General features: G+C 44.7%; 1 protein-coding gene across 1 annotated transcript in view; it reads right to left on the reverse strand.

Moving 5' to 3' along the window:
• Positions 1–1,194: 1,194 nt before the first annotated feature.
• Positions 1,195–15,344, reverse strand: part of LOC311210420 (deubiquitinase DESI2-like) — a 51,107-nt gene continuing 36,957 nt past the window's right edge. The window contains exon 5 of the mRNA XM_084288352.1: positions 1,195–1,983. Within this exon, the coding sequence (XP_084144478.1) occupies positions 1,741–1,983 (243 nt within the window). The 3' untranslated portion in view covers positions 1,195–1,740. The remainder of the gene's footprint in view (positions 1,984–15,344) is intronic.

Raw genomic sequence — 15,344 nt, forward strand, 5'->3', positions numbered from 1 at the left:
AGAGTGTGCACATGTAACAAGCCACTAAGCACTGCCTGTGCAGACACGATGTACAGCATAGCCAGCCATGAAAGCACACGCTTCTGTATACCTGAGCTAAGGAAACAGTTGGACTTAGCACACTCTTGGTCTGACAGCAACCAATGAAAGGAGACAACCCATCTTCAGCGCTTGTAGTTTTTCTGGGTGGAGGGAGGAAGTCCTGACTTGGTAGCAGCACTTGAGAACAGCACTTCTAAAACAGACACCTTCTGTCAGCACTGGGCCTGTTCCTTTTTCATCCTCCTTTGTGTGGCCAAGAGGAGGTAAAAGGGAGAAAGTGGGGTCTGGATTTCCCCTTTGATGCTCTCCCACATCATCTGAATAGAACTCCTAGTGAGGTAACTGAGTGCAAGTCTTGGCGAATGTGTCCTTTCCTCCCTCCTCAGCTTTCTTATCAGCCATCAGAATGAGCAGAAAAACATCCAAAGACCAGATTTTTCTCAAGAGCCGGCCTGGAGAGACCAGTAAGCCAGCTCTGCCCATTTTTCATGCCATTGAAATAGTGCACACAACAGAAGGCACCATGGTGGCCCATGCATGGGAAGGGTCATCCATGCTTTCCTGATGTGGCCCTAGGTTTCCCCTCCACCTCCAGAAAGGGAGGAGAAGGAAACATGCTGACATTCTTTGGGTTCGCCACTTATTTGTTACCTTCTTGGGTTGGCATTAAAATAGGCTGGGGAAGGGTGGCTCGGGAGACACCTTTTAGGTCTTGTGAGTACAGAACAAGCTGAAGGAAGTACTGGTCTTCCCAGCAGATTCCTTCTCCTCACCTTACTGCTCCAGAAGGCCATTTTCCCCAAAGACAGCCAGCAACCATAAGCTAGGAGACAGATTCATCAGCCTGGGGAAAAGAGGAAACCAGGAACACTGCCTAGAAATAGGGGAACTGAGAGGGGTCTGTGCCAAAAAGCACCAATATGGACAACAGTCATCTCTGCACCTACTTAGCAGCTGCCTTTATGCACTAGCCCCATCCTTTTTTTTTTTTTTTGACCCCAAAGAAAAGCCACAGTAACACATTCATTTTCTAGGTTCTCTTTGTTATTATTTTCAAGAGCAGGACTGTCATTCGAGCTCTTAAACTAGAGTACTGAAAACTGGTGTTTGTAGAACAGCAGCACCTTTCATTTGTCCTTCACGTGAGTTAGAAACCTGATAATTACAAAAGGGATGGGGCTGAGTGGAGCTTGTTGCTGGTCTAAGAGATGAGGTTGAGTTCTGGCTCTGCCTCCTTCACTGGGTGTGGGCAGGAGATTTGCCATTTGGGAATGGCAACCCCAGCCAAAATAGAGTGGAGGCTGCTGGGCTTAAGTGGGTGGGGGAAGAGATAAAAAGATAAAACTGCTCCAGAGGAGGAACGTCACAGTATGGTGCCCCCCGTCCCTATGTGTGCTCTCATGCCTGAGAGAGTCAGCAGTTCTCCATGGATCGAGGAGCATGAGGATCCTGGGAGGAGAATCCAGCTTAGTTGCCACACCTCTCAGCTCAGCGCTGGAGTTCACAATCGTTTTGGCAAGCAACTGTCGTGGCAGCCCTCCGAAAAGGGTCTGAAGCTTCTCCTCCTCAGTAGGGGTCTTCCTTCCCCTGCGTTGTCAGGTGAAGAAAACAGAGAAACCAAGGTGTGTGAAAGAGTGAGCGAGGAAGAAATAGTACACGAGAGAGGAGAACGTTATTAGAGAGCATACTGGGCACAGCTTAGACCCGGGTATGTCTACAGGTTCGCGAGGTGCCTGAGGCTGAGGGGGTGGCGGAGGTGGAGGGGGACTCCTCATCCGTTGTGTCCCCCTGCTCCTCCTTGTGGAGCCCGAGGCTGATGTGGCTCTGCAGGGCTGCTGGCGTCAGCCACTCCTTGGGGAGGCAGCTCTGGAGGAAGGGGATGCAGGAGCTGAAGTAGGCCAGGCGGTTCACCCAGCGGGGGATCTCCTTCCCGCACAGGATCTGTGGAGCAAACCAAACAAGAGCATGGTTAATAGTACCCAAACACATCTGCAGTGGCAGCATCACCTCCATCTGCTCCGTCACCTCAGCTGGTGTGCTCCCCATTGCTCTGAAGAGACCTGTTTGAATTCAGGGAGCGTCCTCTACAGCCAAAACCAGCTCTAATTGCAAACGACAGCACGCAGCGACTTCTCAACACACACACAGCCCTGCCAGCCATAGCCCATATCAGCATCTGAGCAGTGACTGGGGAAAACAGCTCATGGCCCTCAACATCTTCGGCCAGACCATTCTCCAGGCAGTCCATGGGTTAAGGGACAGGCCTGCTGCTGCCCCTCCGTCAAGACAGAAACACTCATTTTCAGAATTGTTCAAAAATTTTGGGAAAAGATTTAAGCTGTTGCTGGGCAGACTCTAGGAATCGAGAAGCCAAGCCTGACTAGGCAGATCTCCGGAGATGCCTGAGAAGCTGCTCTTCCTGCTCACTTTTCTTCCTTGTGCCGACACACCGGGTCGGTCAAGTTACAATACCTCAGGGTCCTTTTCCTACTGTCACATCACACTTTGATTTCTCCTTCCGTAGCATTTCCTAAATGCAGGGAAGAAATCTACAAATGTAAAAATACTAGCTTCTCACTAGGTCTGTGTTTCATCACACATGCTGCTGGCCCCAATTTGGGTTACACTCTGCTAGCACAGGCACTTTTTCTAAGTCATATCATATTCAGCACAATGAAACACCTTGCTGCATACTGCAGACCCTTCCTTCTGCAGCATTTGACCACACATACATACAGGTGCCAGATTTTAGAAGCTCTATCTGGCTTAGGCCACATAAGGAAAATTTCCCTTTGCATTTTACCATTTCCCAAAGCAGACACAGAAGAGGCACCTGGAACTTACCAGCCTCAAGGATCTGTCCTTGGTAAATACACTGCCTGTGCTGCCCTACACCAGTATGCTAGAGCCTGAGGTCTGTGGCAGGTCATACTACCTGAATTCTCCTTCCCACCCAGCACTGTCTCCAAGGCAGATGTTGAGGAAATGCCACCCCACAGACCTCGTTCTGTACTTTACATGGATTAGTGCTTCCAGGGCTGTCCACGCTGCACCTTCTGCCAATACTAAGCTCCTTTCATTTCTCTCCCACCTTCTTCCTGACTAAAACTACACTTAATTTAATACCAATTACTGCAAAAACTAAGAGGTTGTTTGTCTCTAATCCACTAAAGAGCTTATTTGGTGAGATGTCTGTTATTGACAGTGGAAATGCAGGAATGCTTAGAGGTTTCAAAGGATTTTTCAGCGAGCAGCACTGGAGCAGTTGCAAAGAGGACATGCCATACTGCTGGACAGGTCTTAGGACTGATGGCCAGCTGGTCCTTCACGTGCACTTTGGTCTGGCCAGAATAATCTAAGCTCCAGTCCAGCAGTCACCTTGAGTGTAAGGAAATTAGCTTACTCCGACAGCGTGGAATTTCCAATAAGGCGTGGAGATGGCAGCAAACCTGAGACCATGCTAATTTGACTATGGAACTAACTTTATTCTGACATGCATTGTTTAAAAATCAATGTGTGAAACTGAAGCCATTATCATTAGGCATCAGAGAACGAGCAGAACCATTTGGCTTCTTAAATTATTTTCAGGTACAGAGTCCTGTTCTTTACTCAATACCCTGTAAATTACAAGGGTAATCAAGGACTTCTAATTCAGTTCTTAATGGTGCTGCATTTTACTTAACCTCAGACACAGCCATATGAATCTGTGTTTTTAATATTTTTAATCTGTGGACAGTTCCTTCAGTGGCAATTCTTTATCCCCATCCGGTTTCCATTGCTAGAACTACTGCCTGAATCAATAAGCACAGGCACTCTCTACCTGCATTTAAGACTCATTCAAAGAAAATCTGCTGATCTATTTGATTTTCTCATCAGACGCCTCTGATCATTTTCATAAGAATACTGCTGAATTTTTAAAACTGTACTCAATATCTTCTACTCGAACATTGAACTTGAGCCAAAACCAACAAATGCAGCAGAATTGCCTCTAGATTTTGTAGCATTTCTCTTTCTTCCTGCCCAGGAACTCAGGCAACATATTGCCAGTGTAGAAAGTGACTCAGTTCAGGCTCCTTGTGATGCATGCATACATGTGAATTCAGTTCTCAAGGAACCATAGGTCTTCCTAAAGATTTCTCCCCCCCAGATATTAATAGGAAAACAAAAACAGGGTATGATTCTTCAGAAAATTAGTAGAAGCAATAGAACGGAACAAGGTAAGACTGCTTGAAATGGAAATACAGCTTTAAAATTTGTCTTTCTTTTCTAAGCAGATTCCCTGGCAAATGAAATAGCACTTCCAAATGTGGAAGCGATGCTGAAACGTTTGCTGTTTGTTTATGGGAGCTTCTTCACCCAGAATGAATCAGTGAGGCCAGGAGGAGCCATAAAAAGAACTGAGAGATGTGTGGGCATCATGACATCGATCAGCAAAGGGCTGTTTGTGAAGCTTAAGGATAATGATAGAGTCAAAGCGGTTTCCCTTTCCTCAGTAGTGTTTGCCCTTGTCTCTCATCAGCAAAGCCTCGTTACTATTCCACAGCAAAACACAATGCTCCACGGGAGCAAAAGGGCAACTGCAGGGAATTCCACTAACACTGTAACCTTCTCCTCTGTTTTCAGCTCCTTGCCATAGAGTGTGTCATGCTACATCATCCAGCAGTACTTGGCTCACGGAGAAGCATCAAGTAAGCCTGACTGTGATGGGATTGAGCCAACCAAACTTAAATAAAACAACACAAACAAGATGAAGTGGGTGTTTTCCAGCTGTGTATGAATCCACAGAAACCTTACTGCAGCTCTTTAAGGCAATTCTCAACTGAAAACCACACATTGAAACAATAAACTTAATAAACTTACAGAACCCTGTTACCATACACTGTTTCCACAAGATTTTTTTTTTTTAAAGGTTCTCAGAAATTGGGTATTTAAGAGTTTTTTCTTGCCTGACAACCAGGTTATTTTTTCTTTTTTTGAGGGGGGTAAACTTTCCTGTGATGGGTCATGTAGCTGTCATGTCAAACTTAGCATATAAGCCACTATGGGTCAGAAATCACTGGTCCTGGCCATCCTATCAAATTGTCCTGCTACCATCCCTTTTGGAAATACCCAGGGACCAGAAAACTACCACAGCTGCAGCAGAGCCTGAGCGTGACACCTGAAAAAAGCACAGCTGGTGTGCAGCTGATTGGAGAAGAAACTTTAAAGAAACACCTAGGGCCACAGAAGGGCAAAGCATATGTGAGATGCAAGCCTGAAAGGTAGCTCAGGGGTTAGCTGTAGCTTATCTGAGGCATAGAAGTGCTTGGGATGGGCAACCCTGCATAGTACAGGAGAGGCTGGACTATGAGCAGCAAACCTCAGGCCATTCAGGCTAAGCAGAGCTCTGCAGACCTCCTGTGAATATTGTCTGGCTATCACTGCTGAGCACAGCTCTTCCTCATCTATCTCGCTCTGTGAGGTGCCTGAAGGCGTGAGTTATTCCACCCACCCCACAGAGACAGCCAGCCACTGCCACAGCCTGAAACGCAGCCCCTGGGACAGCGGGTGCAGCTTCTGCTTGCTGGCCCAGACCGGTGCCCACCTACCTCCTGCAGAAGCCCCCGCGCAGGCTGCATGTACTCGCAGCTTCCACTGAGCGGCACCTTGTGACAGTCAGCCCGGGCTCCCGGGGGCTGCACAGGAGCTGCAGGGGACTCTGCAGATGCAGCTGGGTCAAAGGGAAGCAGCAGTTCAGACATCCGTAGCTGAAGCCAAACGTGAGGGAGAAACAGGACCCAGCAGTTCGGGTGCTGTTTCGGCACGGCTGTCAAATCCACACCGGGATTTCAACTCATCAAGAAGCAGCTCGTTTAGGATGTAAAAAGAGCCTCTGAGCATCTTTAGCCCTGCCATTTGGCAGTAAACAGACCCTGGTTAAAATATATAAACAGCCCTAGGGTATAAGGACTGCAACTCACGACTCTTCCCTCCCTTAAGTGCCCTAAGAGCGAGGATTTATTTCTCAGCAAGACCTTACAGCTCTGTGTAAAGTTTTACCTTGAGCAGGAGAGCAGCCTAGCAGCTGGAAAACATGGGTTTGTATGCCATCCTGCTACGGAAGAAGCTGAGACTTCTGCCTTACAGAGAACAATGCAATCAGCCTGCTGCTATCCTCCTCTTTCTTCTCTTTTGAGACAGGGATAAGGTATGCGCCGCGTTCTGTGAACGCTATTAAAATATACTAGACGTAATCTGAGGTAGCTTAATGTACCGAGCCCCTTCCAAACGAGGGTGAAGGGCTGTTTAGTTGCGGATCCTAAAAGAAAACACTTAAATGCAGTAAGTTCAGTGCTGTGCTGGATGGTGCAAATTGGGGCAATTCAGGCCACGCACACAAGTCTAGGTCACCACACTTAGGTATATGTTTGTTTTTTTGTTTTTTTTTTTTTTGTTTTTAAGTGAGCCCTTCCAGAGGCACCGTGTAATCCTCTGGTCTGTGAAAATCAAGCTGTGCAGAGGCAGTGTTACATTCCTCAAGCAATGTGTGCTAATTACTTCAGTTCTTCTCATCGTGCTGAGGCTCTGAGAGTTCAGCCCTGAACATCTGCTCAGCCACCCACGGCTACTTCCCCTCAGCTGCCCTGCTTAGAACGAGGTGGCGGCCACACAGGGCACATATCCACAGAGCTGCTGTGCAGGGCTCCCTTGGCACATCGCAGAGAATGCAAAGGGGCTTACTGCTGCCTGAGGAGTCCAACACATCCCACAGCACTTCAGGGGCAAAGCCTTCAGAGTCCAAGGGGAATCTTTCCAGTGTTTGCTCCTATAAGACCTAGACAACACAGCGTAGATGACGCTTATCTGAATTTCAGAATAAGGCCATTAGATGCAAACCAGCACACCTGCCCAGGCAAAGCTTGCAGGCTGCACTACAGCGGCCAGAAGCATGTGTAAAAAGAAAAACATGGCAATGCAATCAAATTAGTACTTGGAGACATACAGAATAAACCACAAACCCAGTGCAGGAGCACACCTTTGCCCAGTGCTCAAAGAGCTGAGGAAGTCTGCATGTCTCAGCAGGGAACATACCTCTAGCTCTGCCCTGCAAATGTGACTACGTGACATCTGACGGACCACATTCAGGGCAGAATTATGAGTGGCATCACTGATTTGCTATGTACCAACACTGCAGCATGGCCAAATGCCTCTGGGCATGAAAGTACTTGTAGCCAGCACTTCTAAGCACAGGGAGCAGGACAGCAAGGTAGGCAGCAAGCAGCCTCCTAACAGATGACCATTTCAGCAGCGCTGAGTGTAATTAAGTCTGGGCTTGTAACTGATATTTAAAACACTGCAAACAACTGTGATTCATTTCTATTATCATGATGGCATGGAAAAGAACTCTCTTCTCCTAGCAGGTGCAGCTTCAAGACCAGTGGCTGAGAACAGCTGTTACCCAGTATGATCGTCCATATGTTACAGTATAATACACACACATATATGTATAAACACAAATGTTATGGCTGTCCTGAACACGACCAGGCCAACCCACATCCACAGAGTGATGGGCATGAGCAGCATCCTTTTTCCCTGAATAGCTAGTCAAGAAAATCCCGTGTTTCAGTCTCAGTCTGAAGCCTTCTTTCCTAACATGGGTAAGCAGCAGGTTACTGAAGATGGAGGGACTATGAGAAGAGAGAATACAGGAACCCATGGGAACAGGGAAAGACTTTGTCTGGCAGGACTCCTAAGCAAAAGCTTCCAGTCTCAAAAGCCTATCAACATACTTAGTTCATTTACACTTCTGACACTTTTCATTTATCAACAGGCATTGGTGAAAAAGACGGGGTTTTTCCTTGCCATCTTCATTTGTATAAAGGAGGCATGTCCTCAGCATTTGTGTACACAGCCTCAAAGGGTTCACGATGGTGTGTCTAGAGAAGAACTCCCCAGAGAGTATGAACTAACTTGGCTCCAAGCTATTATGTTTATTTATAACAGGGTAGGCCACAGGGTATTTGGTTTGGAAAGACAACTGCAAAAATAAAGCAAATAAAGCAAAATAGATGGTGCAACCCCCCCACACAAGCACACATGTACAACAGTTCCAGGAAGATTAAAATGTTGGTTGTTTTGTTTTTCTGTTTCATTGTTGTTGTTTTTTTCTCTCCACTCTTAAAATATCTTCACATTTAATCTAAAGTGACCGATCTACCAGAAAAAAAGGGAAAACCTGAAATAACTGCAAAGGCACATGTGGCAAAATCAGACAATTTTCAAACACTTGGAAGGATGTGCTAAGAACTTGCTATTTTGGGGGGGATGATTTCTTTTTCCAATTATTTGCCACCTCATGCCATTCCCTGCACAAGTAGGTAGTCAGCAAAAAGAGGATGGACTGAGAGACCTGGAAGATGCATGTAGGATTTATTCCATTAACCCTTTTTGTTGGGCTGGAATACCCTTTCAGGGTAGCAAGGCTAGAAAGGGTAACAACAGAAGAAGAAATGTATACTTTTATATTAGCCTTCATTCCAAGAATTCCCCAAGTACTTTACAAATTTCAACTAATACACAAACAACACTTAGAAATCTCATTTTGCCACTACAGAGCAGCTCTATCAGTGATACCATTTAGCAGTTTACTAACAGTATACAGTTGTGCATACTTACAGGCGGAATTGAGAGAAAAATGACATCCATCTGAAACCATGAGGATGATTTATGGGTGCAGGATGTCTTTATTAATAAGCTGCTTCTAGATGTAAATGGTATTTAAGAAACAGAAAAGCAAGACGGCCTGTTCCTCACAGAGCTAGCGACATTCAAAGGCTACTTGAATGAAGCATGTCTTTCCATCAGCTTTGGTGAAGACTGGCTCAGGTGTCAGGAAACAAAGGTTTCCTGATGTTCTTTCATAGCCCACAGTTGCTTTTCAGTTGGGTTGTTTGTTCATTTCTGTCTCTCTTTCCTGCCTGTTTGGAGTTGTCTGTCCCCTGCCAGTAACAGACTAGCACACACACTTTTGTCCAACAAAACACCCATCTCCTCCTCCTAACAGAGGCAACTGAAAAGCAACTGTTGACTAAGGAAAACACGAGTATCACTTCGCTCCTCAGGATCTGCTGAAAACTGGTTTATAAAAGCTTTTGTTGCTTTCAACCATGACACAAATGCCTCCTGAAGTTCCCTTCTCTGATGTTTAATCCCTTCTCCCTGAGCTTTCAGGCTAAGGAAAGCTTCCTCGTTTTTAATAACATTACAAGAGCTCACGTGTGTCTGGGGATGGACCTGGAAAGCTTTAGGGCTGAATTATTCATTGCGATTAAAAAGCTGCCCTCGTTTGGTCCTTGACTCAGCAAACCTGCCTTTCTCAGCAAATTTGGTGAAAGTCAAACTACTTTAAGGAAAGCAAGATTCTGGTCCAAGTCTGTTACAGGCTGCCAGTTTTGCCTTGGCTGGGAAAGGACAAGTAACCAGACATGGAGAAAAGGTGTGTTGGCTACCATCTCATGGCACTTCAAGCACAGCCCCACTGCAAGTGGGGAAGTAAAGAAAGATGACTCCCTTCTACCAAGGCTCCAACCACAATTGTTGACTCTGGCTACAAAGCATTTGACTATGTCCACGATCCCTGTCCAGTAGGGGCCAGGCTCACCTATGATGCTAAAGAATTTTCCAAGGCTGAGATGCTTAGGAGATTCTCTTCCCCTCCTGTGTTGAAGACGAATAGGCCACGCTCACTTCACTAGTCCCCAGGACTATTTCCCAAGGCCACTTCAGCTAAAGAACACCACCTCCAGTTCCCCCAAACATCTTTCTCTCCAGAAACTTCTACAAATTCTACCACTTCAAAATGAGCTTCTAAAACCACAAGCACATTCATTCTGATTTAGGCCGTTCCCTTTCCCTCCTGGAATGTGTTACTTCCTTGTTCGTGTAAATAATTAAAGTAGAACAGTTCCCACAGGAAAGGCTGACGGACACCCTTCTCCAGCACATCTTGCGGCTGATATTCAGAAGAGTTTTTGCTGGAATGCAGAATAGAAGGTAAATAAATCTTTGGTGTAACTTGCTCTCCCACACCCCAGTGAGCTTCTCTTTATCCAGGAAGCTTGTGGTTACTTCACAATGAGTGTCTCACCAGCTAGAAATTCTGTTTGAACCCACAAAAGTTTTCCTATGAAAAGTTTTAATAAACTGTCAGATCCATCTAGAAGTCTCTGCTTTCAGTGACTCAGTTTATTCCAAAAATCCTAGTTCAGCTTTAACAATTATCTCTGTTAGGATGTTAGGATGTAAAGGGGTGAAAAGGATCCATGAGTACAAAAGAAAGCTGGAGAAGATATCTGTTTTCCTTGAGGGTTTGTAAACCCTCAAATCCAAGTGATCTATCCCAAGTTTATGATTCTCTGACATATACAGGTCAGAAAGAAATCATTTCCCTTTCAAGAACAGGAATAGAAGACATGATAAAAGAATAAAATCTTCCGTCGCTGCTATCCTTTGATAACTCTGATAAAGTTCCAAGATCAACAATCTTTAAGGTGAATCAAATCTGTACCTCTTAATTCATTTCCTAATTATGATGAGCATCAACTTCATATCTTGCCAAAAGGGCCCATAAGACCTACTGACTTTATTGCTGTTCTACAGCTGGCAATTGGAATAAGAGAGGTTATCTTCCCTGGTACTCACAGAAGCCTCGCTTCTTTGATAATTGCGTGCCATGTGTCCTATAGCAAGGTGCTAAACAATTTATTTAAATATCAAGCATTTCAGTTGCTTGGCAGTAATCACATTGGTGAAGGGAGAAGGAGTGGTTTCCTTGAGTCATTGCACTTATCTTCCAGTTCTGGTACTGATTCAAAGGTGTTTTTCTCCCTTCCCATGGTGGTTTGCCCTTTTCTGAGGCATGCTGTAGCAGCAACTGTTGTCACTCTGGTAGGAACAGGGCTCCATAACTTATCTAAGATAGGAAACTTCAGAAGCATGGAAAATTGCTGGTGGGAAGTCAAATGAGTCATCTTCTGTTTGTGAATGGTCTAAGCAGCAGAAGCTTTCTCTGAGTCTTTAAGTCGCAGTGACAGTGTCCTTACACTCAGTACTGAGGAATATCACCAGACTGGAGAAGAACCTGAATGTTTTCTCCTTCCATCCTCCTTCTGATCCTCCAGTTACAGCTGTTTTCTCTAAAGATGTCCTTGGGCACTGTACACTCACCATATGCCTACACATCACAGAATCACAGAATTTTCTAGGTTGGAAGAGACCTCAAGATCATCGAGTCCAACCTCTGACCTAACGCTAACAGTCCCCACTAAACCATATCCCTAAGCTCTACATCTAAACGTCTTTTGAAGACTTCCAGGGATGGTGACTCCACCACTTCCCTGGGCAGCCTGTTCCAGTGCCTCACAACCCTTTCAGTGAAGAAGTTCTTCCTAACATCTAACCTAAAACTCCCCTACAGAACAGGGCTCATTCTTACTTGCCCCCATTTGAACCCCTTACAGTCAACCTTTCACCTCCATGTGTGTTTGGGGTACAAGTTGTGCCAACTATGCTTTTGCCTTACCTAGTATCTGCCTTCCACAGGTCCAAGTCGTATTTAAGAGTTACAGAATAATCAAGAGCCGTGCTCTGCAATGAAAGGAGAGCTCTCTGACAGCAATTTCACAGTTCCCAATATCTGTGTGCATCTACCTTTATCTATGCCCAAAGAACAGGCTTGGTGATAGTATAATTGCATCTCTTTCTCAGCACCCCAAACACACTATTCACAGCAAACCTCCTTGCTTCCTGCTGCTGTAGTAACAAGTGCTCTTGAAAAGCCATGGCATGATTGTGACCTCAAGCCTGCAGGTCCTTCCTTCCAGACCAGGAATTACTTTGCGTTTAGCTTTCTGCTGAAAGCACAACTATATTCCTTTCTCTTTACATCTGCTTTACAGGAATTTGTAACTTCTGTCCTTGTTCTGAAAACCAGGAAACTCAACAATTCACATTATGGAAAGGACTAATTATTTTAGCCTCTCTTTTTATTTTTAAAGGCTTTTTTTTTTTCTAATGTTTAATAGCCAATGTTTTTCCATCTGGGAGAGTTTAAATAGCCTCTTTCATCAGGCAGGGCAACTCATAAAGAACATAAATATTTTGCTGTTCCTTGAAGGGCCATTTGTACGTATTGCTGGCATTATTAGGAACATAGTGACTGAACAACAGATGATCAAACAGAATGACTTCACCCAGTATTGATGTGGTCCTAACTGTGTTCTCCCCACACACATAATATTATCAGAATGCTAAAATCCCTGCTGTGTGCCTGCTGCACCACCTCCCTGAAGTGCCTGGAGTACTGACACACAGCAAGGCACAGAAGCTCAGAACAGCACAAAAAGCTTGGGCTTGGCTGCTGGTGGCCTGACTGATTTTTCTTTGCAGAAATCATAGGCACAAGTCCCCTAAAAGGAATGCCCATCCTCCTGGACAGTTTCTTCAGAGAGCGTGGTACTTATACTGCTTGATTTTGGTGACTGTCAACATAAGCAACATAAAATGAACAAGGCCTTGTAGGCAAGTTGCTAATTCCAGTTTGATGAACCTCTTCATTTTAACCCACAAGCAATTTGCTTAAGTGGTTTTATAAAAATGGGTACCACGGGACCATGTAGCAGCAGTCAGAGTGTCTGAAACAACACTAACTAGATTTTCACTAATTAGATCAAGCTCCCTCACCTTCCCTCACTGACAGATTGTGAGGGTAAAGGGAGACCACCAAGGGGTATTAAGTGATGTGTGTATCAACTTCCTTAAATTGAAGCCAGGTACATACACATGGAGTGCATCTAATTTCTCTCTGATGACTAACCACCAGGAAATTCTGCATGATGTTACAGCAGAACTTCCTTCAAAAGTGTAGTGAAGATGGTGTGCAGCACTTACTGGGCAGAGACTTACAGTCCTGGGTAGTTCTTCACTTCTTAAACATTCTAAAGTTCCCTGATGAGGAAATATTTCTCAGAAAATCCACAGGAAAAGATTCCTGATCACACAGCACCTTCACTGAATCACACTCTGAGAAAGCTTTCTCCACGAAACAGTGTCGGAGAAATTGAAGTCTGAACTTCTGCTGCTGCACTCTCAGTTTTCTTTCCACGGGAGTTGCTTTGTTAATAGATCCATCCATCTTTGATCCAGTCACTGCACGTTAGAAGGCCATGGGGAACTGGCAAAGTGGGGAAGAGATCTAAGTCTTGAGCGAGTCCAAACACGCTTTGCAGTCTGCAGCAGCGAGAAAGGAAAATTCAGAGCTAAGTACCAGCAAGGGAGTAACAAAGCCCCTTGTAACTCACAAGTGAGCGTGGGCAGGAAAATCAGAAGGCCCAGAAAGGATGTGTGGAATTGCAGGGAGAGGCTCAGCACCACTGTGGCATATAACAGCACAGCTAGATGAGTTTTTTCCAGAGGTAAGTATCAAGAAAAAGGCATGCCCTGTGGTTCAGCAGAGTTTATCTGCCTGTGCTGGACCTGCTGCCATCCAGGGATTTTTCAAGATGCACAGCCAAACGTTCATGACATAGGTCTGGACATCCCCCTAACCATTAACGTAGTCATTCTGCTTTGTCTGCTTAGACAGCAAGTTTTGTAACTATTGAAGACAACAACTGCCAGTTACCATGGTGAGACCTGAAGCATCATTATATTAAATATGAATTTAACAGAAAAACTGTTCGTAGGCAGAAGTAGATGGAGGATTTTAGATATATGTTCTGTTTGCTGAGAAAATACTATTACAAAGGACAAGAAAACAGGAACTTTGAAAGCAAAGTCCTACTCCTGTGATTTCAGCAGTCCATGTGAGGATGAGGAACCTGGCCTACAGGTGTCATGTATGGATCCTAATTAGCAAGCCTGCAGCCAGTGAGGAAGTTAGGAAGGTCAGGCACAGCCCTCAAGCACACGGCCATACAGCCCTGTCTCAAGGCTTGCCAGAGGCATTTGTGAGAACACCTGAACCCACACATCACCACAAGGCTCTCGAGTTCCAGCTCTGATAGGGCTTGCTGATAGAGAGCAATGCAAGCCACAAGGCAGCTAATTAACCTTAGCAGATAAGAGCTTTTATGGAGAAATTTCAAAGCACTTTTCAAAGGAAGGAAGTCATCCAGCATACAAGAGGGGACAGTCAGGCACAAAGCAGGGATGTGACTTGCCTGGCAGTAGTCAGGAGGCTCAGAAGAACCTGAAGTCACCACGCTGCTCATGCTCTGGGGCAGATTTATTCTGCCAAACAAAGCTTCTAACAGCCTTTGTTTTAAATCTTTGAATACTTTTTCCTGTTTTCTGTTTTTAGCTACCACATAACATTGCTGTGCATAAATAGATGATGATGATTTTTATTGCTGGGTCACAGATGAAGAGTCTGAAGGAAAGGACAATACAAACTAAGCAGATTAGTCTCAGAATTGGTCTCAGAACACAAATCTCAGTTCTTCTTTCTACCCTCTATGGTGACACACAGCTTGAGAGCCACATATGGTGTGGTCAATGCATTCTGCTTGCTTTTAACAGCTGAAGGCTGTACCTTACAGCTCTACATGACAGGGATAGGGGCAGTCTAATCTGGGGGGGAAGGACAGGAACAGTGTTCGGGTTTTGTTTGTTTTTAATGGAAACTACAACAACAAAAAGAAAGTACCAAGGATGTAAAGTTAAGCAAGTATTCAGATGTTGGGAAGTGAGAATAGAAACTTCCATTGCTTTCAGCTCAAACAGGTTTTGTCTTAACAGATTTCAAGCTTTCTCCACATGGAGTAGATTCTATCCTTGCAGTTGCCATAAAATGCCTATGGAAGACACAGAAACAGTGGCATTGTTTTTTGGTGGTGGTGGTGGTTTTGTTTGGTTGGTTTTGTTTTGCTAAATGGAAGGTCATTTGCACTTCCTTCTTTTCACTTCTTTTCTGGCACTGCGTCAAGATCCCAAAACCAGATTTACATAAGTGCTGAAATACACGTACCTTAATGGAAACATGCTTTAAACATCTCAGCTTTTTTTTTTATTTGTCAATTTAAAAATTAAATAATCAATATCTCAGATTAGGAAAGAGGGTAAATTTGCATTTCTCTGTGCTTCAATCATCTCTGAAGAGAAATAACAGCTCTGTTAAAATTCACAGCGTTTTTGGGAACATGGAAATATGTAAGTACCAAAAACAGTTACGAGAAAAATGAATACTTTTTTGTAAAATGAGTTTTAGATCGTGCACATTAAATAAGGAAAAGGAACACTCACTTCCTGAATGCTGCAACATTTTG

This window comes from Netta rufina (genome assembly GCF_964035555.1).
Source record: "Netta rufina genome assembly, chromosome: 5".
NCBI lineage: Eukaryota > Metazoa > Chordata > Aves > Anseriformes > Anatidae > Netta > Netta rufina.